The sequence below is a fragment of the Takifugu flavidus genome, chromosome 10, assembly GCF_003711565.1.
Source record: "Takifugu flavidus isolate HTHZ2018 chromosome 10, ASM371156v2, whole genome shotgun sequence".
NCBI classification, from domain to species: Eukaryota; Metazoa; Chordata; class Actinopteri; order Tetraodontiformes; family Tetraodontidae; genus Takifugu; species Takifugu flavidus.
This window is the reverse complement of record NC_079529.1, coordinates 11,749,617-11,771,569: the sequence shown is the minus strand read 5'-3', so window position 1 is coordinate 11,771,569 and position 21,953 is coordinate 11,749,617. Positions and strand designations below refer to the sequence as shown.

Below are 21,953 nucleotides of genomic sequence, written 5' to 3'. Positions count from 1 at the left end.
AAAACTATAAAATGAGTCATTTAAACACATGAAAGTTGTGAATTTTCCCATTTTTAACAGGGGATTATGATGGTAGGGAATTTAGCTTTACAGCATAAATATGATTCATCAGCTTTAAACCAAATGATCCCTGCTTGTCAAACACGACACTTTTAATTTGTTTCCTGATAACATGCATCTGCATTTTAATTAAATCCTGAGAAAATTAAAAATTCTTTATCAACACGAGCAGTAAGTGAGAGTTCAGAAAATGAAAATCACATAATTGAGTCCTTTCTTGTTGAATGTCGATGATTTGGGGAGCTCGGGGATTGTTATCTTTGAAAATGTCCCCTCACAGTGTTTGCAAATCTCCCACTGAGCTCGCGAATGAGGCGAGATTCTTCTCCCTCATTAAAACTAAAACATTACCAGTGAGGGGTTGAGGCTTGGATACACAGACTTGAATGTTTGGTTTGGTTTTTACATCAAATCCCTGGTTTTAATAATGCTATCTAGATTAGAGCCACGGCTGGACAGCATGTGAGCACGTTCACTTGTCTGCTGCTTTGGCTCCTCTCCATACAGATATTTCCAGAGACTGAGAGAGGAGGCACACACGTGACTCAACTCTGGCTGAAACACATTGCTCAGCAAGGTGGTTATAATTGAGATGCTAATCAATAAGCTGATCAGTGTCTCCTGGCCAGGTAGTCAACCATGTTACCATTCTTGATTGTTTTTGTTTTTAGCAACGCCCTCTGATTGGTTGCAACTATTTATTGCGGTATTGGGGGGATGGGGGGGTGGGGTTAAAGACAGTAGGGGGCCCCGATGAGCAAAGTTGTCCAACTTAAAGCTAAATTAAATCCTCTTGATGTGCATCATGTTTATTTTTATCTTCTACTGTCAAATAAAATGAGTGCGTCAATCAACTTAGTGATTCTCTCACCAATCCCAACAGTGTGTGCTTTTCCACGTGTGTTGACCAGGAACATTGATCACGGATTGGTCCGGCACTATCAAGAACTTCTCCACCTGTAGTTTTAATGCAAGAAAGTTGAGGAAAGTCCATGTAAAACCTATTTCACCCAACTAGCACCTGCTTGGCTGTATTTATATTGTTTTGTTACAGCAACTGAAGAATTCTCAACTTCAGACATTCAGATGAGCAGAGCTCCCTCTGATACTTGAATTTCCTCATCCAGCATAGTCCGAGTTTTTCCATTGATCCTGTGTACATCCCAGAGTTAGAGAATGAACGTTCCAATTTGTTTTTAAAACGCTGGCGGCGACGGACTTGATCCCATGTTTCTAAAAGCATCGGATCTCCTACCGTCCACCGCAGGCACCCATTTGTTTTGGACGAGAATTGACCAAGCCTTCATCCATCATTGGCTCATCTGTGACTGGAACAGCCTCCAAAATGCTCTTCTGAAGTGCAAACAGATCATTGCTGATTGTTACTCCTGCTAATTCCATCTGTGTACACATACACCTAAAATATCTGTTTACATTTTGCCTCTTGGTGTGGTCACATTATCATCTTAATTCTGCAACACTTTACCAGGATAAATACAGCATAGATAAAGAATAAAAAGCTGGATGAGATGATTCAGGTACAGATGCTGATCTCAGAGTGATGGAGTGGCTCCACATCATTAACACCCACAGCCATTTATAATAATGACACCTGCTTCAGCCAAGGAAAAGGGCTTCACTGCTGTTCAGATTCCTCTCATTGTCTCAGAATTCTGCCAATCCTAAACTCATTCCTACACATTCGATCTCATCATCAGGACCAGCGCTTGTATGAAATTTTCAAAGTTAGAACAGTGGCGGTATTTTACACCACTGCAGATTGTGAGATAAAGTCTTATGAGATTAATTCTGTTTTTTTTAATTACACTCATTTTAAATTGCTTCAACTCCGAGCCACTCATTTCAGTCCTATTCTTCACTAGATTTTTGTACTGAGTAAAAGGAGAGCAGCTTTTCTTGTTCAGCAGCACCAGTAATGTGATATTAATAACGTTCGTTTTAATGCACAAAACACAATGACCTTCACAGCCAGTGCACTCTAGAAATCTGGCAACAACCAATCACCTTTCAGAGGGGTCTTTTTTGGGATAGCAGCTGGGTAAGGTATAACAGCATTTAGCTGTCTACAGACAGTCACAGGGTTTGAGGATGGAAAGAGACTGAAATTATATTCAGAAAGATGTTTCTGCTCGTGCATGTGCTGTTGTTCATAATGGGGATGTTTTTCAGCTACCCAGGCCAGTCCATCAGAAGTGCAAGATATTTTTCAGGAGACGTCCTCCAACATCTTCCAGATCAACAGTAACGGTAAAGAATTATCAGTAATACAGTTATCATAAAGATGTTTTACACACATGCAGAAAAACAATTGCCAACTAAAATGATTTCACAGATTCTGCACAAGATTTTGATTATTATAAAGTAGCTTTTTATGGAGATTGTGAATATTTTTGTAGGAAATGGGTTAAAAGAAATTAGCTGTTAGCCTTGTTCTGTTAGTCTTTGCTCTGTGCAGCGATAATTTGATTAATCTAGTTCAGTTGGTGTTGAATTTTGTTTCAATTAAAGACAAAAATAAATACATGAAAACTCTACATCTGCCCCTCTAGTTGTCACATTAGAGAAGAATCTTCAGTCTTTGGGAACGTCCAGAGATACAGCAGAGCTCCGTCAGAGTCTGTGAGTATTGCAAATACTAATAATTAAAATATGATTCCTCATTATGAAGATGCTGTTTGTTTGTGATGAAACTGTTGAGTGTGACAGTCATTCGTAAGAATGCAACAGCTTCGTTCTTTACAATGTGGTTACAAAATTTTTTTGTCCAGATGTGGTTTTCCACATCATAAACCAAACTTTCAGTGTGTTTTTGTTAGCATAGCATTGACTTTCAAATCCAGATACCAGTCAGGGTTGCCAGGAGGTAGCCCAAAGAGTTTCGATGAGATTTGGGTGGAGTTTTTAGAGTTTGTATTGTAACATAAATCCATTTCAGTTGTATCTTTATATGTTTATACAAGCAAAATACCATCATCTTTTGCTGTCAAAGCTAGACATGACTTCAGTCATTAGTTTATTGGTGCTTAATTAAGCACACGTGTTTTTGGTGAACTCCAAATGATACAGGAGTTATGTCTGGTAAGTTATTCTACATCTTCACAAGCAGTGATAAGAGCTGGTTGAGTAGTCCTGTAAGTTCATACCAGTGACCATATCCCATCCTACAAATCCCAAAACAAATTAAAAACAATCTTTTCTCCAACTGAAAAAGAATCCTGGCTCAGATTATAACAGCCTAGCTAGCTCAGCAGGCACCAGCGTAGATGCAGACATGGACATTGGACATGGACATTGTCATGAAGACTGATGAGGTGTTAAACAGGAAAAGGATGAAAAGGTTGTGGGGGGCACAGTTAACTCAGAAAGACAGAAATGATGTTCTGCCAAAACAAGTCACTCTACTCACCATCAAAATCACTTATTCTGAAAGTCGCACTCGTCAGCCCGACCTACAACTGGTAAATGTGCTCGAGAAGAGAAAGAACAGACACTAGCTTTCCTGGAGAAGCGACTGCCTGAAGCACTAAGACCTACAACCCTCCCAACACCGCTTCACATTCCAAGTGCACCCAGAATGACTGCACAGCCTCATTGGTCCACCAGATGAGACTCATCGCTGAAAAGATAAACTATGTGACACGAGCAGCTCAAGTAGGCTGATGTGTCGGTGAAGAAATCATGTTCTTCTCAGATCTATCAGCAGTGCACACGCAATGGATTTTTATGATAGACTTTAGGTTTTATGTTCACTATTATGTACTCCACACATATCCACAGAGATAAAAATACACTTCCGTGCAAAATCACACAGATAATCATGCACACAGAACCCCCCGCACTAGTTGTCCCGCATGAGACATAAAGCATGGAAGAAGTCCCACTAGGGGGGTCAACCACACAGGAACAGGTCACAATCCACAAGAGCACAGAGCGCCCCCACAGAGATCACCCTGACTCGGGTAGACAGGTGATTTGACACCAAGGTGCAGAGCTTCCTACGCACCCAAGCTGGAGCTTTTTTAATGAGACCGCATCCCCATCGGTTTACAGGAGACAACTCAGAATCTTCTTGTCTTGAGCCTCTTTTAAAAGAAATCAAGTGTCACAAAAATGAGGCACAAGGACTTGACCCAAAATACAGACGGGAGGCAGAAACCCCAAAGAGAAAAGTTTATTTACAACTGTGCCAGAGTGAAACAAAACCCAACAAGAAGCAATGCTCTCAACAGTGGGACGGGGAGACCTCGGAAGGAGAGAAAAAACACAAAGGTTAGTAAAACAAGAGCAGCAAAGTTGCAGCATCTCTAAACACTCAGTTACCAACATCAAGGACAAAACAATCTGACACAAAGCTGGTGTTGGCTGCTTAAAAGGATTCCCAATCAAGCTGATTAGTCACAAGTGAGGCAGCAGCCAACACCTGGGAAACAGGTCAACCACTCCCCCTAATGTAAACAAATAACAATTACAACAGAGACAGGAAACAGAATCCTGACATCAAAGGTTCCTGCAGCCCTGAGGTTCTCCTGCAGACTGTTCCACAGGATGTCACCTCCATGTTTGTGTGAGTTTTAGAACAGACTTGTGATGCCGTTAAAAGTCCAGGGTCAGAGGAACTCTGGGTCCATGAGGGTTGATAAGCTAAAAGTAGATCAGATTTATGACTGCTGTAATGTCCTCCCATCATCTATTGTTAGCGTAGCTGTGAAAGCTGATGCCACATCTACTAATAGTATCCCCAAGAGAAATTATGTAAAGGTTAAAAAGAATTGCGCCTAAAATTGACCCTTGAGGAACTCCAAAGTTTGTCTCATTTATCTTGAGGAATCACAATCACCACATTAGTATGGCTGCTGTTATGGTTTTAACAGGACCCGAAAGCAGGCAAGAATGCAGTGATGAAAAGTCCAAAAATAGGTTTTATTTAACCAACACAAAAACGGCAGTCCTCCTGGACTGCAGGGAAGCACAAGTTCGGTGCGCATAGAGAGCTCCAGCGCAGAGCCAACACAGGAGTCGGGTTCTGCTCATTTCAGAAGTCCAGCCGGACGGCATGAAGACCTCAAACGGGCAGGGGAACACACCAAAGACAAAAGACCAAAATCCCCAAAATATTCCAAATCCAACAAAGTCACCAAAAACACCAAACACACCAAAATACTCCAACACTGGTAGGCAGGAGTTTAGTCCTCAAATAGGCTGCTAGATTGCTGAATGACTGCAGGTGCGTCAGCCTGTGGCAGGAGCATGGCTCCACCACGCCCCCTGCAGGAAAAACCAAACAACCCGGAGTTCTGGACCCCAACAGCTGCTGCACCAATCTGCCTGTCAATCTCACCAACCCGATTCCTTCTTTAGCTTGACAGTACCCCTTTTTAACAGTGTCTACCCATGAGTTTGGCGATTGCAGCCACAACAGCACCAAAGACCTTTTGGCCACAGCTCTGACGAGCCAGATTAACAATAGAAATGGAAAACATGGCCCACTCACGCTGACATGCTGCATTCTTGCCTTGTCCCTGGCTGCGGCTGCAACGTGCTGGAGGGCGCTTTGTACTGAATATAGAGGACAGCCTTTTGACAGGAGACCGGGAAAGATCTCGACGCAATGGACTCCAATAGCACTGTGTGTAAATCTCTACCAAGACGTGGCCGAAAGTGTTTGAGAGGTCATTATCCCCCTGGTGTCTTGCAGTCTAAGGAGGTATTGTCCTGAGCTGAGGGAGGCCCTCCAGGATTTCTTCACAATTCTCCAGGCTGCAGTGCTCTGCTTCAAAGAGATTGCCATAGAAACCCCTGGTGTTTGCTCTCATTTCCTCTGGTCTTGTTATTACAATGCCATCCAAAAGTTGAAGGCAAATCATGTGTTTGGTTGAACAAAAAGGTGCTCGGAGCATCCTTTTCCTCCAGGTGGATCTGAACAGTGCTCCCTTCACTCTCTCCCTCAGGACAGTGCTCATTATGCTCTTCTCCTGGAGCCCCTCCTGGAGCTCTTCTCCTGGAACTCTTCTCCTGGGGGTCACTCTCCATGTGTATGCCTACCTCAATATCCTTGATGTTACCATTACTCGACCATTACTTTCAGCTTAGTTGTGGAGCTGGAGGTGTACTGCTGACAGATGACCTGGATCGGTACCTTCTGCACATCCCAGCAGAGCTTCAGGTCACCAAATTCATGTCATGTTGTTCTTAAGTCTCCACCTCTGCCAGAAGCTTAAAGATCTCACAGAATGTGTTCTCCTGGAGAAGCTTGTTGGTAAAACACCAGTGAGACCAAACACTAACACCCAGTGAAACTATTATTCTACAGTGACTAAATGATGATCTGTGGAATTAGCTGGAGATATTCTACACTGAAGAACAAACTCAGCAGTTGCAATGCAGACACAGATCACAAGGTCATGAGGGAGGCTGGACTGGGTCAGTCATGCCGTTGAGAGCTCTTCCACACTTGAAGGTCTTGGAACATGGAGTTGATCCATTCACCAAGCCGTTAACCTCCTCCAGTGTCCTGATGTTGTGGAAGGGCAAATGTTTGCATCAGATGTTAAAAGTAATAATCTCACTTTTCCTTGTATTTAGGATAAGATGAACCTTGGTGCAGTGATTCAATTGCACTCAAAAGTGTAGGCAGATGTCCCTTTGGATCCCACTGATGGGCAGATGGATAAAGGAGGAGAAGAAAGGGAAATTGGGGAGGGAAAAGGACAGATAGAGGAGAACAACAGAAGAACTGTTCTCAAGCAGGATATAGGAGGTTTTCTGGTATTCTTCATGATTTTTAGTATTCAGTTTTGGCTGGAATTTCTTCCAACCTGATTGTGAACAGCTCAACAGTCAGTTTAGTTGCTGTCTTTCAGTCAGTGCTGTCCAAAAGTCCATCTGTCCAACATTCCTTTGCAGGCACTTGCTGCAACAGTCAACCAACAAAATCATCACATGCTCGAGTCAGCTCATCAAACAGCTCTCGGATATGGTCAGCAGCTCTTCGCGGGTATGTTCTGCTTCCAAGCTCCTTTGACTTACCATCATCTGACACATTGAACTCTGTTGTTTCCACATTCAAACACTTCTGACTGAATCTTGTTTTGCAGCAAGATCGTCTTCGTCTGAGCAGACTGAAGACCGAACTGTCAGAGTCTGTGCAGCATTATGGTGACCTGCAGAAGGTAGCACAATGCAAATACTCAATTCCTTCTTTGTTAAGAGATGGGGCATCTGCTTCAAGCTCTTCATGAACACTGAAAAGACAACATGAAAAGCCTCAGGTTGACTCTTTCTGATTACTCTCTTCCAGAAAATCGCCGAGCGCTCCAGGGCCTTGTTACCTTCAGCACAGACAGACAACAGGAAGGTGAGCTGATAAAGCCACTTCCTTTTTAAAAATTTTTTTTACAGCATTTAATGACACAGATACATTTCAATTTGCCTCTATAGTAAAGAAAAAAGTGGGAGGTATACAGGTGCATCTCAAAAAAGAAAATATCATCAAAAACTGATTTATTTCATTAATTCAATTTCAAAAGTGAAATTTCTATATTTGATAGATTCTTCACATACAGACTGGCATATTTCAAGTGTTATTTCTGTAAATCCAAGATTTAAAAAAATCCAAGATTCAATGTCTCAGACAATAATCTGAAAAGCTTCAACATGCTGGTGTTAGCTTATGGCCCAAACAGCAGCAAAGATTTCCTCAGCCTTTAAAGCTGGAGGGGCTCAAAACACATTCAATTTAATACACAGGAGACTCACCAGGACTGGACCTCAGCTGTAGTCAGAGCTTCAAGAGACAAAGAAAGAGTTTAGAGCACTTAATGCTTCCTTCTGCCCACCAGCCTTTTGGCGATGCTGGTTTTCATTCTTCAGCAGGACTGAACACCTGCCCCCAGGACCAGTACTTGCTGTAAGGACCATTCTACCATCATACCATAAATGGTCTCACCAACCCTCCCCCTCCGATCCAGCAATTGGTAATGCAAGAGGTCTCGGGTTAAAATCCAGATGTACCCCCATTTGTGACAAACCTGGACGTTTGCAACAAAAGGAGAGAGGCTCACACTTCTAAAGTCTCCACCAATTCATCCAAAGATTCCTGCTCCATTGGGGAATAGAGAGCAAAGTTCCAGGTCAGCAGTCATTAAGAGTTTAACCACACCGCCTCTCAGGTGCAGCAATGTACGTTCTGACGATTTACTGACATCTGGTAGTTTGAGGAAATTAAACAACTGCCAAACACAAAATGTTGAGAGCAGAGACAGAGGAAAGAGGCCATCATAGCTGTCAGTCATAATCATCAAAATACAACGAAAACACACACTTGAGATGCAGCAGTCTGTGGGTCAGGATTCATTTACTGAAATCAATCAATCGATTTTTGCTATTTAGAAATCTGTTGAGATGCATATTTAATAAGGAGAAAAGAAAAAGAGGTATACATTAGTTTCGGCGATAGACTGGGACACATGGCTGACATCAGGCCAGCTAGCAGCAGAGCTTTAGCGTGTTCCCCCGATTGCCCATCAGCCCTATCGAAGCACAGCGTTGAGTAATGGGTGAAGATGGAGCAGAAGAGTTTGTAGGAGTAACAGGTCTGTTATTTCTGATCTAAAGGAAGTGGGAGACATTTGGAATTTCATTTATTTGCATTTAAGTAGATCAATACCAGAAGGACTGCTGCCATCCTCCCACATTCACGTATCAAACTTCTCTGTGCTAACTTTTCCACAGAGGGTCGGAAATTTGGTGCTGCGCTGATGTACGTGGAGGAGTGACAGCACTGTTGTGAGGGTTGGCGAGCGGGAGTGAGTCACGCTGTGGCCGGCAGATAGAACGCTGTGACTCAGCCTGGTTCGCTCCTTGTGCTCTGACCCACGCCGACTCCTGTAACGTCGATTTTCTGTGCAGCGAGCCACACAAAGCAGGAATATATTAGCGATGTAAAAACAGGGTTGAAGGAGGCTTTTGTCTCTTTGGATCTGTGCTAACGTATGCACATGTACAGACTTTTTATGGATTTACTGCCTGCAAATCAACAACTCCTACACGTTTCCGCTCAAAGTCTGCATAAAAAATGTGAAACTAACTCGGCTACCGTCAACACTCCACCTTCCAAACTCAGAGGAAATAATCCTCCCTCAGATTCGTCTAATCTGAAACAAAAATATCTGAGGTACAAGTTGTGTGTGGACAAATTCACATTTGCAAATGTGTTCTGTGTCCATAGACTCCGCCCACTCAACCAATGGATGACAGTCCACTGTTTGGAGGCGCTGGGGGCCCAGAGGAGAGCGATCAGGCTTTCTTCTCTGAGATCAGTGAGCATGACATTGAGGTTCTTCATCAACGAGAGGAAGCGCTGGTACAGATCGAAGTAAGTACGCCAACACTTCCCCTTCGTCAACTCAGAGCACAAATATCTGTCCGTTTGTCTGTCTGTCTAGTTATATCACTTAAATGTTTCACTAAATGTTTCCCAAGTTCTTATGGCAAAGTTTATGTCAAATCAATCATTCCAATCAAAAACAATCACATTTTTCCCCTCATCCATCAGCCCTCAGAAGTTCAGAACAAGCCAAACCAAGGATTTAAGATTTTTTTTGCAATTTAAAGAAAAAGTAAAAGTTGAAATATCACATGAATATTCAGAGTCTTTGCTGATTCAGCCATTGTGTTGAGAGCTTACTTGAACTATCACTTTACAGGGACTTGTGTATGAGTGCCATTGTTGTTATTGTAGTGAGCGGTGGATGAATGGCTGTCAGGCAAAACTAAAATAACACATCCTAGAGAGATTAAATACTGTGTTCTGTGATAGCAAAATCACACTGGATTTAGAGTCAAGCTCAAAATAAACCCTAACACACTACAGCCACCTTTGATGTAATGTCCTTAAAACAAGGCACGATGAGGCTAGTGTGTGTGGCCTCCATGTGCCTGTATTAACCCCCTACAATGCCTGAGCTTGCTGCTGATGAGGTGGTGGATGGTCTCCTGAGGAATCTCCTCCTAAAGCTGGAGCATTTGCCAACTCCTCTACAGTCTGGTGCAACATGGTGTTTGTGGATGGAGCAAGACATGATGTTCCAGATGTGCTCAACTGGATTCAGGTCTGGGAAGGGGCCAGTCCATAGCGTTAATGCTTTCATCTTGCTGGAACTGGTGACACACTCCAGCCAAATGAGGTCTAACATTGTCTTGCATTAGGAGAAACCCCACAGCCAACTGCACCAGCATATGGTCTCACAAGGGCTCTGAGGATCTCACCTCGGTACCTAATGGCAGTCAGGCTACCTCTGGCGAGCACATGGAGGGTTGCCCCCCAAAGAAATGCCACCCTACACCATTGCTGACCCACTGCCAACTTGTTCATGCTGGAGGATGTTGCAGGCAGCAGAACGTTCTCCACGGCATCTCCAGACTCCTTCACGTCTGTCACATGTGCCCGGTGTGAACCTGCGTTCATCTGTGCCAGCAGGGAATTTGCAATTCCTGGTGTGCTCTGGCAAATGCCAAATATCCTACATGGTGTTGGGCTGTAAGCACAACCCCCACCTGTGGACATTGGACCCTCATACCACCCTCATAGAGTTTGTTTCTGAGCATTTGAGCAGACACATGAACATTTGTGGCCTGCTGGAGGTCATTTTGGAGGGCTCTGGCAGTGGTTCTCCTGTTCCTCCCCGCACTATAGCGGAGGTAGCACTCCTGCGGCTGGGTTGTTGCTCTCCTATGGCCTCCTCCACATCTCCTGATATACTGGCCTGTCTTCTGGTACCGCCTCCATGCTCTGGACACTACGCTGACAGACACAGCAAACCTTCTTGTCACAGCTCGCATTGATGTGCCATCCTGGATGAGCTGCACTACCTGAATGCAGCTATAGGTAGTGTAGCTATATATACTGTATATATATATATACAGTATATATGCTGTATCAGTATCAGCAGTATTTATTGAAAAAGTATTTCACAGAAGCATCACGTTCACACGTGTGCCGAATATGACATTTTAATGCAAATATGCTTTTCTGAATTTTAACAAGCCCTCACATCCCAATCCATAATCCTGGGATTAGAATATGTTGACAGATATTCTCTCAGGGCAACATTGACTAATGCGACTGCAGCTTTTTTCATTCAAGAAACCAAACTCTGTCCTTCTGTGTTCGGTATAAAGTGCCGATGCACTAGTAGGAGCTTTGGACTTTGACCTAAAGGATTTAAACGCAGGTCAGAAAGTACCTGAAAGTCACACACCAAAAATCAGTTACAGTTCATTTAGGTTCCTCCCAGGAGGCCATTTTGTGCCAAGTTTGGAGAACATGAGCCTGCTGCCATCTTCTCCCACCTACCAAAGCTCATTAGTATTTGTCCCAGTGCTGCTCCCACTGCTGACAGACAGGGAGTCTAACCCAGTTTGAGCGCCACTCGTACAAACCCACATAGAATTATAATATTGCCGTTGGTTCCAAATGTTTAAATACTCTCATGAATATATCTGACCAGAGTGAAGATATGACCCAATCAACATGTGAAGCGTCAACGCACAGTGATTTGGCTGTAAGCTAAAATGAGCAAAGTACCTTTATTGTTGCCACATATACATAAATATGGTTCCTAGGGACAAGTGGGCTGGGGTCCCCCAGGGTGGCTGTCCAAGGGCAATGTACAAGGGCACAGTCATCCCTGCCTGCCCGTCTGCTTGACCGTCTGCCCGTCTATTTGTCTGTCTGTCCGTCCATCCGTCACAACAGAGTGTTTTAGGGGTCCATCCTAGCAGAGTTTTAGCAGGACAATATTGGCCTAAATAGAGATGTCAAGAAAAAAATATTCAAAATTAATAAATAGAATAAAGTGGTTAAGTCAGTGATGCTGCTGATCAAAAACATATTGACTTTCCTCACATGCTGCAGATGGTGATGGATGCTGATATTCTTCTGAAACTTGGTTATCAGCTAAATTAATTATATTGATGCAAATGTTCCATTCATTGTTATTACAAAGACTGAAGAGGATAATAAAGAAAACATTGAGTTCAGGTATTTCTCCTGTACAGTTATGCTGTACCAGTGTTCCAATAATGAGCTCTGACATGTTTCCAAAATGTAATTGAAGTTGGGCTAAACTATATTATGTAGAAATGTTCAATAAAAGATAATTGAGTTAGAGTCAGTTTTTCTCCATTAGTGCAGTTATTACATGTGCAGCGAGAGAAACATGGAACTGATGGCATTTTAATTAAGATTGAATTAAAACACAATAAAGTGAGTGATGAACTGAAGGGAAATGACTTTTCTGATACCATCCTGTCATGTCCGATGTCACACTTTTATGTAAATCTGCAACATCTGAAGTGAAATAACTTTTTCAAAACAAACAAAATCTATCTATCCACCCATCTATCGATCAATGGATGGATGGACGGACGGACAGACAGACAGACAGATACGAAAATGTCTTGCTTTGTCCATTATGTTGGCTGCTTGTTTAAAGCTGCAACGCTGCTCATATGGACATGTCCAGTGGCAAGTGAGGAGTTGATAACGGCAGATTTGAGGTGGTGTGTGTGTGTGTTTTGGGGGTGGGGGGGGTTAGGCAATATTTGAGCAGAGCTGTAGGAATGGGCTCAAACTGACAGGTGGACATTTATTTACCCATTCTTTGCTGTAATTCCTAATCGTGTCATGGTGATATTGGAGCTATAATTCACCAGTAAAGCCAGTCTGGACCCAAACTTTGACCATCTTTGTGCAGAGACCCGTAATGTTCGTGGACACATTAACTCACTGACAGAAATATAGGAAACGGTAGAATTGTCTCAGGCTTCTTCAGACAGCAGCACAATTCCAGCGCAACTGTCCAAAAATGGACAGTGTCATTTGGAGAGGACGGATCGTACATCGACACACGTTAACCTTGTTTCCAATATTTTCTGCTGCGTCCTTGCTGCCCTTCAGGGTTGTTCAGCCCCTGGACTGCTGCCAAAGACGAAACATGATTTCACATTTATAAACCCTTTATTCAGTAAGGGCAGAAAGAGACGTCTCATGGTGGGGAAATGTCATCTTTTTTCCCTCCCCCCTTTTCTCACCAGTAAGCGTGCAACTAAATCTGCTTAGCGGTTTTTCTGCTGTTGCAGTGACACTGTGTCCTGTTGCCCGATGCCTTTGGGCTGGACTAGATGTGGAAAGACTTTCATATCAGCATTAAGCACACTTATCAAAGACAGTGTGCCAATGGTGGGGGAGAAAGAGTGAGCATGACAGAACAGCAGATAAACTTGGTTTTGCTTCAGTAACTTTGATCCTTCGTATCTCCACATCACTGGCTTTTTTTTTGGTTTGTTTTGTTCTAATCTCAGCCAGGATTACCATATTTGAATCCAAAGCAGGCATTTGGTAAATATTCACTGGTTGTATTTAACGATGCACCATTTCTACAATCTGATTCTAATCATTTTAATCAGAAATTCCAACTTTATTTTGTAAAGAGATCCAAGGACAGCCTACATTAGAACGTGTATCAAGTCCTTAAATCTGGATAAATTCACTGACATGCATGGAGAAGTTAGGCCAGTCAGCAGAAGAAACTTGGTCAGGCGACTCCTTGACTCGCCCCCCCTGCTCCCTGGTATGTTCCTCTGCTGTTGTGACAGGTACAATTTGGACCCACAAGCAGCACTCTGGAAAACTGGACCGTGGTAATGACTTTTATTAGCACACGGGCAAACAGGAACTCAGGCAGACAAGGAAACACAGGAAATAGTCTGTTCTTCAGGCTCAGGGCCGACTCAAAGTCTGTGGGTTTCAGGCTCGGGGATTGGGTGGAGCAGAGCCGGAATGCGGAACCAAGGGGGAAGGATGTAAATCCTCGGAACCGTACAGTTCCACTGACAGCGGGCAGGAGTGACAGAAAGGGGCTTACAGGAGATGAGGCTGACGATGTAGCGGAGCAGACTGGGGACGAGCAGCAGCGAAGTCGGGGCCAGGCGGAGAAGTCAGGACCAGGTGAGCAGACAGGAAACAGAAACACTGAGGCAGAAGTCGTAGTCAGGGACAGGAAGCAGGTAGGTTGTCCGGGGAACAGGCGAGGCAGGCAGAACGGAGACAGGCAGGGCCAGTAACGGGTAATCCGGCAGGGAAATAACGCTGGAAAGTCTCACATCAAAGCAGAAGAACAATCTGGCAAAGACTGAGAGTGCAGGGGAGGCTTATAAGCAGGGGCATGTTGGGAATAAGCTGCAGCTGTGCTTGCAGGTGAGTGGAGTTGAGCTGACGGGGTGGGAGTGGCTGGCAGGTAGAGTGGAGCAGAGGCAGGTGGAGTGGTGCAGAGGCAGGGAGAGTGGAAAATTACTGGGGCAGAGGGACAGGAGGGAACTGGGGGAATGGGGCTGTGACAGCTGTAGATGGACCTACATCATGTACCTTTGTTTCTGTGGTTGTCTTTCCTGAAGCTGCAGGCTCAGCAGTTTACAGTTCTTTTTTTAGGACTGAAGACCTCCAGATTAGAGGTCATATAACTGGAGGAAACACCAGAAAAGAGCTGGTGCTGCTATTTCATCACCATCATCAACACACGAGACAGGAAATCAGGCTTGACTTTGTGCTCAGATTTGCAGATAACTGTAAACCTTTACTAAATACCTTCTGACAATCTTTCATTTTTGCCAGCAGGAAACATGCAATGATGCCATAGGACCTTTTGGAGTGAACATGGCTTCCACTTCCACCTTGCTGTAGAGATGATGTCACCACTGGCTGAATGTAAATTCCAGGGTGTTTAGGAGTGCGAGGCTACACCGAACCACTTGGCACAAATAAGAAATGGTTATTTGGCGTCGACAAAAGCAACTTGAAATGACAAGTGCTGACAGCAAATGATGACTAATGCGCCTGCAGAGAGCAGATGCATCAGTGAGCACCATCGAATCACAACTGATGTGACACAGTCAGTCAGCGTGTTCCTGAAACCAGTCCACCTATGCACGGTCACAATAGCTTCTCCTGCATGACAGTACTAAAGTGCTAACCACTGCTGTTGTCACAGACCCCAAACCTCATTTAGCAGATTTGAATGGTCCTCTCATGGAAGCATGTCAGAACCTCCCAAAGTCTTTACATACAGTTAAAATATGAAAGGGGAGTCATTAAATCTGCAGCACTGACAACACAATCGCATCCAGTCCGCTCCCAGTATCCAGTAAATATCTACATCTTCACCACTGAATCGGTGGCAGGCAGGAAATGAGTCAGCCACTAGGGTGAACTTCAAAGATCCGCTCTAAATGCCAGCTGGTTCTGTTTAAAAAGAAATGAATGATTTAATCAATGTAATGAAAATCCTCCCCATTTACCTTTTTAAATGTAGTAACAGAAAACAACAATAACAAAAAAAACTCAAGACTGTTTCTCAAACAAAGACTTTTTGCATCTTAACAATGATTATTCACACTTGGTGACAGGAGGGTTAAAACCAGCCATAGACAGGAAGTTAGTTGGACGAGTGGTAGAGACTGCATATAAAGATTAAGGCCACTAACCGCCAAATGGAAAAGAAGACCACCCTCTGCTGGCCGGCTGCAGGTCTTCAACTGGAAGCTCAGCTCAGACTAAGAGAAAACTACACATCAATGTTTTAATCTGCATTTGAACCTGTTTATATTCAATTGATTTGCTGGAAGTCCAAGCAGATTTTATCTTATGGAACACTTGATGCCATAGAAGTGGGTGACTGACAGCTGAACTCTGCTTCAGGTCACATTCTATCTTCATTTTAGCATGACGGGAGGATGAAGCAATGCGTCATCCATCTTTATTTATGTCAATATTTGGACGAGTTTCTCTGCATCTGCTCAGAAATGCACGCAAACTAAAGTGGGAACCACCTGCGAACAGTGCTGATGAAGAAAACAGTCTGTAGTCAACGCGTTGCTGGAAGCCAAACAGGCCACAGTTGTGCTTCTCAGCCAAATGCCAAAATCAATTGGCAGCGAGATCGTCCATGAGCAGAATCTAAAGCCCATGAAATATGGAAAAGGCCACAGATTTGGCCCAAAGCCTGACCACCCACCCAGGCCTGAGGCAGGAGTAACACCCTGTGTGTGTGTGTGTGTGTGTGGTGTGTGTGTGTGTGTGTGTGTGTGTGTGTGTGTGTGTGTGTGTGTGTGTGTGTTCGCGCCTGGTCAGCTACGCACTCCTGTTGAATTGTTTACACACCGTGATGATGAATTGAGCCTCGATGCTTCAACGTCATATTTTTAATAGATTAACGAATTTCAGATAAATCTGTCATTCTATTACGAAATGATACAAATAACTCTTTAGGCACACTGAGGTCTGCCAGAGGCCAATTTGGCTCGAGTCAGATGGTTCTGGCCCAGTGGCAAGAGGACTGCCAGTGTCCACAACAATCGCTGCCACCTATGACGGATGGTCCGGTTGGTTCAGCAGTGGTTCTAAAGTGGAGCAAAGGGACGACCTGTGAGCAACAGATAGACACAAGGTTCACAAGCACTGATCTTATTAAAATGCTGAGAGCATGTTCAAAGCCAGTGAGAATTACCTTCACTGGACCAGAACAGGCCCATTCTACATTATGGCCAGCAAGTTCACCAACTGAACCATCCACATTTTCAGTTCAGTAAAGCATGAAACAGGAAATAACATCCAAAAAAGACTCCCTAAGTGGATACAGAACACATTTCTGAAGGTTTTGGAAAAGAATTATCACAATTACCAACAATGACACTTAATTACTAGATTTTATTATGGTCTGAGCCACTTTTTACTCTGAGCAATACTGATCTGGGGCCAAGCCAATAAGGTGGCTGGACACCACCTTATTAACCACCGGTGAAATGAAGACATGCTACTATTCATTTCATCACTAGTCATATTAGGGAGTGGTCTAGAGAAAAGTACGGAGTCCAACATCATCCGGGCATAATTTCACATGGACTCTACATAATTCTAGTGACTTCTGATTCTAAATAATCCACACTCACTGCCAGGAAGCTTCATGACATCTGTATTAGCCTGGCATTAAAATGGATCATGAAAAGCAAATTGGCACACTGTGGTCATGTTAAATGCTCAATCAGCCTTTAGCATGTTCAAAAGAGGGTCTCTGTATCTCCCAATTCTTCCCATTTAAATTTTGGAGAGAGTATTTAATTTTGTTGACCTCCGGTTAGGACAAAATAGTTGCCAACCCTTCTGTATGTGTAGGTGAAATGTGGTCCCTCCACCTCAGGAGGACTGCCCAACGAGCCAGAAGAGAGGCAAATGCTAGGGTGTATCTGTTCAGCAGAAATCTTTCTTCTCCTGTCACTCCAAAAAGAGCCAATTTGACTTTGAGTTGGATAAGACTGTGATGTGCACACAGAAATGTCTGGTTAACCAGTTTTAAGACAGAGGTCCTTCATAGAGGTGGCATCAGAGTCTGTTTTGAGATCGTTTTTAAAAAGAACTGTGTTAACAGTAGTTGCATATGGTATTACATGTGGTGACTCCAATACTAAAGGCATTTCGATGGTGATCTGAGGGTGTCCAATTTTTCTCACTTCTGCAAAGTTTGTCCAGGGTATAAGAGACGGTGAGAGCCAGTTCAGCAGCAGCCTTTATTTTGCTCTTATAATGAGCAAAATTGAGTGAAAATTGAGTACAAAAGGGGTTCAAACAAGTTGAAGCATGTTTTCTATTCATCCCTCCATCCATCCATCCTTCCATCCATCCATTCCTCCATCCTTCCATCCCTAAATCCATCCATCCCTCCATCCATCCATCCATCCATCCCTCCATCCTTCCATCCCTAAATCCATCCATCCCTCCATCTATCCATCCTTCCATCCTTCCATCCCTCCATCTATCCATCCTTCCATCCATCCATCCAGCCAGCCAGCCATCAACCACTATCTTTCTATCTATAATCATCTTACTGGATCAAGAACAATTGAGGTGAGCATGTTCAGTGTTTGATCCACGAATCTTGTTTCCACAGAGAGACATGCTAGACGTCAGTCAGATCATGAAGGAACTGACCACCATTGTCCACGAACAAGGAGACACCATAGGTAAGACCTGTGGGCAGTTGGTGTTTTGCACATGACTAAAGATAACCTTAATGATCAGGTTTTAATCAATGGGCCTTATTAATGAGACAAGTATGAAGAGTTGTGCATGCTAAAACCAACTGTTTAACCTCTGCCTCACTGCACTGATGCAAGGATTCTTTGATGCTCTGAGGTTTTACAAGCTGTAGCCTTTTGGAGAAAATCCATTTAGAAAGGCAGACCTCTGCAAATGAGTGGCTGCACCCTGCAGTGACTTATGCAGACTCAGCCGAGCACACAGATTATAGAGTCACTGTTGCATTCTGACTTTACTCTCAATAAATGATTGCAAAAAAGCCCAACACAGAAATACACAAATATTGAGGTTATCAGAAGATGAGATGTAAACATAGTTCATAAAAAGGAGACAGTTGTCAACTGACCTTACCAGACTTATTCAATTATTGTTTATTTGAATGTTTGTTCATATTAATTTGATTCAATTTAAAGATGTGGCCATTATTGATCTGACCTTAATTGAACATTTTATGGAGATTACATATTGGAAACTGCATGTGTCGGTTCTCTCTGGATCTTCTGGCTTCCTCCCACAGCTATTTAAGGGTAAATAACTAATTAACCTCAGGTGTGACTGATGAGTTGATCCTCAATGTTCACCCTGTAGTGCCTTTGGCCAGCCAACATGTTCTAAGCTGTGAAAGACCGAAGTGTAAGTGTGTGCGTGTGTGTGTGTGAGAGAGAACGAGAGAGAGAGAGAAAGATGGGGCAGGGGACAGAGACAGACCCTTAGCAGAGCAGTAACTTTTGTTAATTGCTGCTCTTCCTTCTAGAGCTCTTTTTGTCTGTAGACTTGAGTCAGAATAACAGGGATGACCTTTAGATGACCATGGATGACCTTTAGATGACCATGGATGACCTTTAGGAAGGAAACCTGCATCCTTCCGTTTAATGTTCTGCTCTTAACAAAGATGACCAAGGCTTGAATCAAGTGCTCTTTTTTTAAATGAAAAAGTTCAATTAATTCGATTGATTATTTTTTTCCGTTTTATTATTGTGATTTTGGAATTACACTCAAATTAATACTGCTGAAACAAAGCTACACTGTCACTGAGGACTGTACTCAAAATTAGAGGGAAAACTATCAATTACAATGTGATCACTCTCTTGATCGCTTCCATGCACCTTTTTACGCTCGATCTGTACATTCTCCTCATGAGATGATCAACACCTGAATGGAGGCATCAGTCAACTCCTAGACAGTCTGTGGGGCAACAAGGCACAACAATAGAGGGGCAGATTCTCATCTGCGGAACAGTCAATAACATCCAAGGCCAGATCAGCCGATGGTCATTATGGGCACAGGATCAGGGGGCCCAAACCCACAGGGGGCCCACACCCACAGGGGGCCCACACCCACCAGCCCGCCAGAAGTTAGCTGCACACGCTGTAGGTAGCTGCCATCCAAAACACCAGCAATTGTCGGCTAACCTGGCCAGAGTTGGACCAAAGTCCGAGGACGATGACGTTTGTAGCTCACCACAAGCCGTAGCCAGATGCATTCATAACAATACTGGAATTTGAGCTGAGTTGGACCGGAGTCAGACGGAGAGTGTTGATGTACCAGGTGTTGGACCTATCCAGCCTGGCTCCATGATGGGGGCTTGGTTGGTAAAGTCTGCTCCCTCACTAATGATCTGCGGGGGGTCCAAAAATGTATGTCCAGGGGCATGATAACATCCCTGCTTCATCGACAGAGAACTGTTGAAAAACTACGTACATGTTTGAACCTTACATTCAGGAGGTTCCAGGGGGGCTGAAAGGGATATGGGAGTTAAAAATTCTACATGTGTTTTGTAGATCTGGAAAAGGATTATAACATCTACAAGAGAAGCACCCAATAAAGGGCACTCCAGCAATACGGGGTGGATGGACCCTTGAAAAGGGCCGTCCACCCTGTATTGTAGGAGTGCAAGCTTAGTTGTCATTGCCTGCAGTAGGTCACCAGCAGAAAAAGGGTACATTGCACGCCTTGGATGGGAGAGGAGTTACTGCCCCAAGTGGAGGACGTTAAGTATGTCTGCATCTTGTTCAAGAGTGAGGAAAAATGATCAGGATTTACAGCCTGCAGTCCTGCTGATGCTGGTGGAAATTGCTGGGGACAGGAGTGTCTGGGCATCCCTTCAGATGCTACTAACCCCAACTGATCATATATGTTAATGAAAGTGTGAATGGGTGTCTGACTATATACACTCACTTGCTAGTAAAAGCTGGGACCCTCTTTTGCCTTCAGACCTTCCTTAAATCTTAATGAAATACTTTCAATAAAGTTTTGGAAGCATTCGTTGACGATTTGTGTCCGTATTGACCTGTTAGCATCGGAGTTGCTGCAGATTTCTGGCTTTTGGCTCCTGCCTCAAAGCAGTGTCTTCTCCATCAGCCCTTAGTGCCCTCGGTCTCTGTTGATTGGTCGAACGCACGCACTCACACTCACAAGTCACAACCACTGTTGCACTGTTAAATGCCAGGAGCTTTAGTAGCAAAACATCTCCTGCCAACTTTTGGATTTTCTTGAAGAATGTGAGTAATCAAGATTAATCCTAAAGCACAGCCTTTCTGACTCCATTTAAACCCTGCAAGACACAACCAGAACATTCAGATGTCCTCCATTTTGTCTTTGTATGCAGTGCTAAAGTAACAAGGAATGGTTACTCCTTAACCAATCCTACCAGTTCCTATTGTCACTGGCCAGTCAGAACACAAATGGAAAAACAGTTTTACGTTAGCACAACTGTTTTAGAGGTGGGCTGTTCTTAGAACTACGTTCACAGATATGCAAAAGGGGCTACTTTGCCTGATCCTGCAGAAAGTATCCACCAGATGACGTCCACTGTGGTCCTACAGGGATGAAGATGTTACCAAGAATACTCAGGAAGTCTATGACCTTTAAACAATACACAACTGGTTTCTGATAGGGCCCAAAGTGTGCCAACACCCCCCATTACACCAGCACCAGCCTGAACCTTTGATGCCAGCCAGGATGGATCTATGCTGTCATGTTGTTTACACCAGATTCTGACCAAACATCTGAATGTTGCCGCTGAAATGACCAGACCAGACAACAGTGTTGTGGTACCACGTCATATTGTGTAATAACACAAAAGCTTTCTCTTCTGTGATGGTCTGATGTATTTAGGATCAACTCTAAGATTGTGCCGGCTTACTTTCTGGACTGCAGTGATTAAAAGCTGTGAACAAGAAGAAACAATAATCACAGTTAACATAGCTGATGGATTTAACTGAGTCATATCAACATATTTTTCATTTTTTAAATGTTGAGATAAATAGGAAAGACTCCAAAGTGAATTTGCTCTTCTTTCTTCAGATAGCATTGAAGACTACATCCAGAACGCATCATCCAACGTGGACTCTGCTAATCAGGAGCTTACAAAAGCCAACGAGTATCAGGTAGAAAGTTCAGCTCAATTATTGAATTTTCTTCTGACTTTTGTGTACCTTCGTCAGCCAGGATGCCTAATAAATCCATCGCAACCGACCGCTTGATTACTTAGGTATTGTGTATAGTGAACGTTCTTAAAACAATTACATGTTAGCCCATTGTCCATCCTCAAGGAGGCAGTGGATGCTTGCTTGACGTCAGCCTGAGATCTCATCTTTTGTAAGACACAGTTTGCTGTGTATGTGTGGTCAAGCACATGAGCGCTGTAAACCAATGACCTTGTCCAATTTATTACCACTGCATAACACACCAACGAGCACTGGGTGCAAACATGCTGAAGAGA

General features: G+C 43.6%; 1 protein-coding gene and 1 long non-coding RNA gene across 6 annotated transcripts in view; both read left to right on the top strand.

Moving 5' to 3' along the window:
• The window catches only part of tsnare1 (T-SNARE Domain Containing 1), a 108,950-nt gene that overhangs the window by 20,256 nt on the left and 66,741 nt on the right, over positions 1–21,953 (top strand). For all 5 annotated transcript variants that reach the window (XM_057044977.1, XM_057044979.1, XM_057044974.1 and 2 more), the window contains exons 3-10: positions 2,251–2,328; positions 2,631–2,700; positions 6,985–7,075; positions 7,176–7,250; positions 7,379–7,435; positions 9,308–9,454; positions 18,081–18,153; positions 21,536–21,618. In XM_057044977.1, coding sequence (XP_056900957.1) covers positions 2,251–2,328; positions 2,631–2,700; positions 6,985–7,075; positions 7,176–7,250; positions 7,379–7,435; positions 9,308–9,454; positions 18,081–18,153; positions 21,536–21,618 — 674 coding nt within the window. The remainder of the gene's footprint in view (positions 1–2,250; positions 2,329–2,630; positions 2,701–6,984; positions 7,076–7,175; positions 7,251–7,378; positions 7,436–9,307; positions 9,455–18,080; positions 18,154–21,535; positions 21,619–21,953) is intronic.
• LOC130532357 (uncharacterized) lies at positions 2,717–5,184 on the top strand. The gene is made up of 2 exons (XR_008952319.1): positions 2,717–5,053; positions 5,084–5,184. It is a non-coding gene; the product is annotated as an uncharacterized LOC130532357 (long non-coding RNA).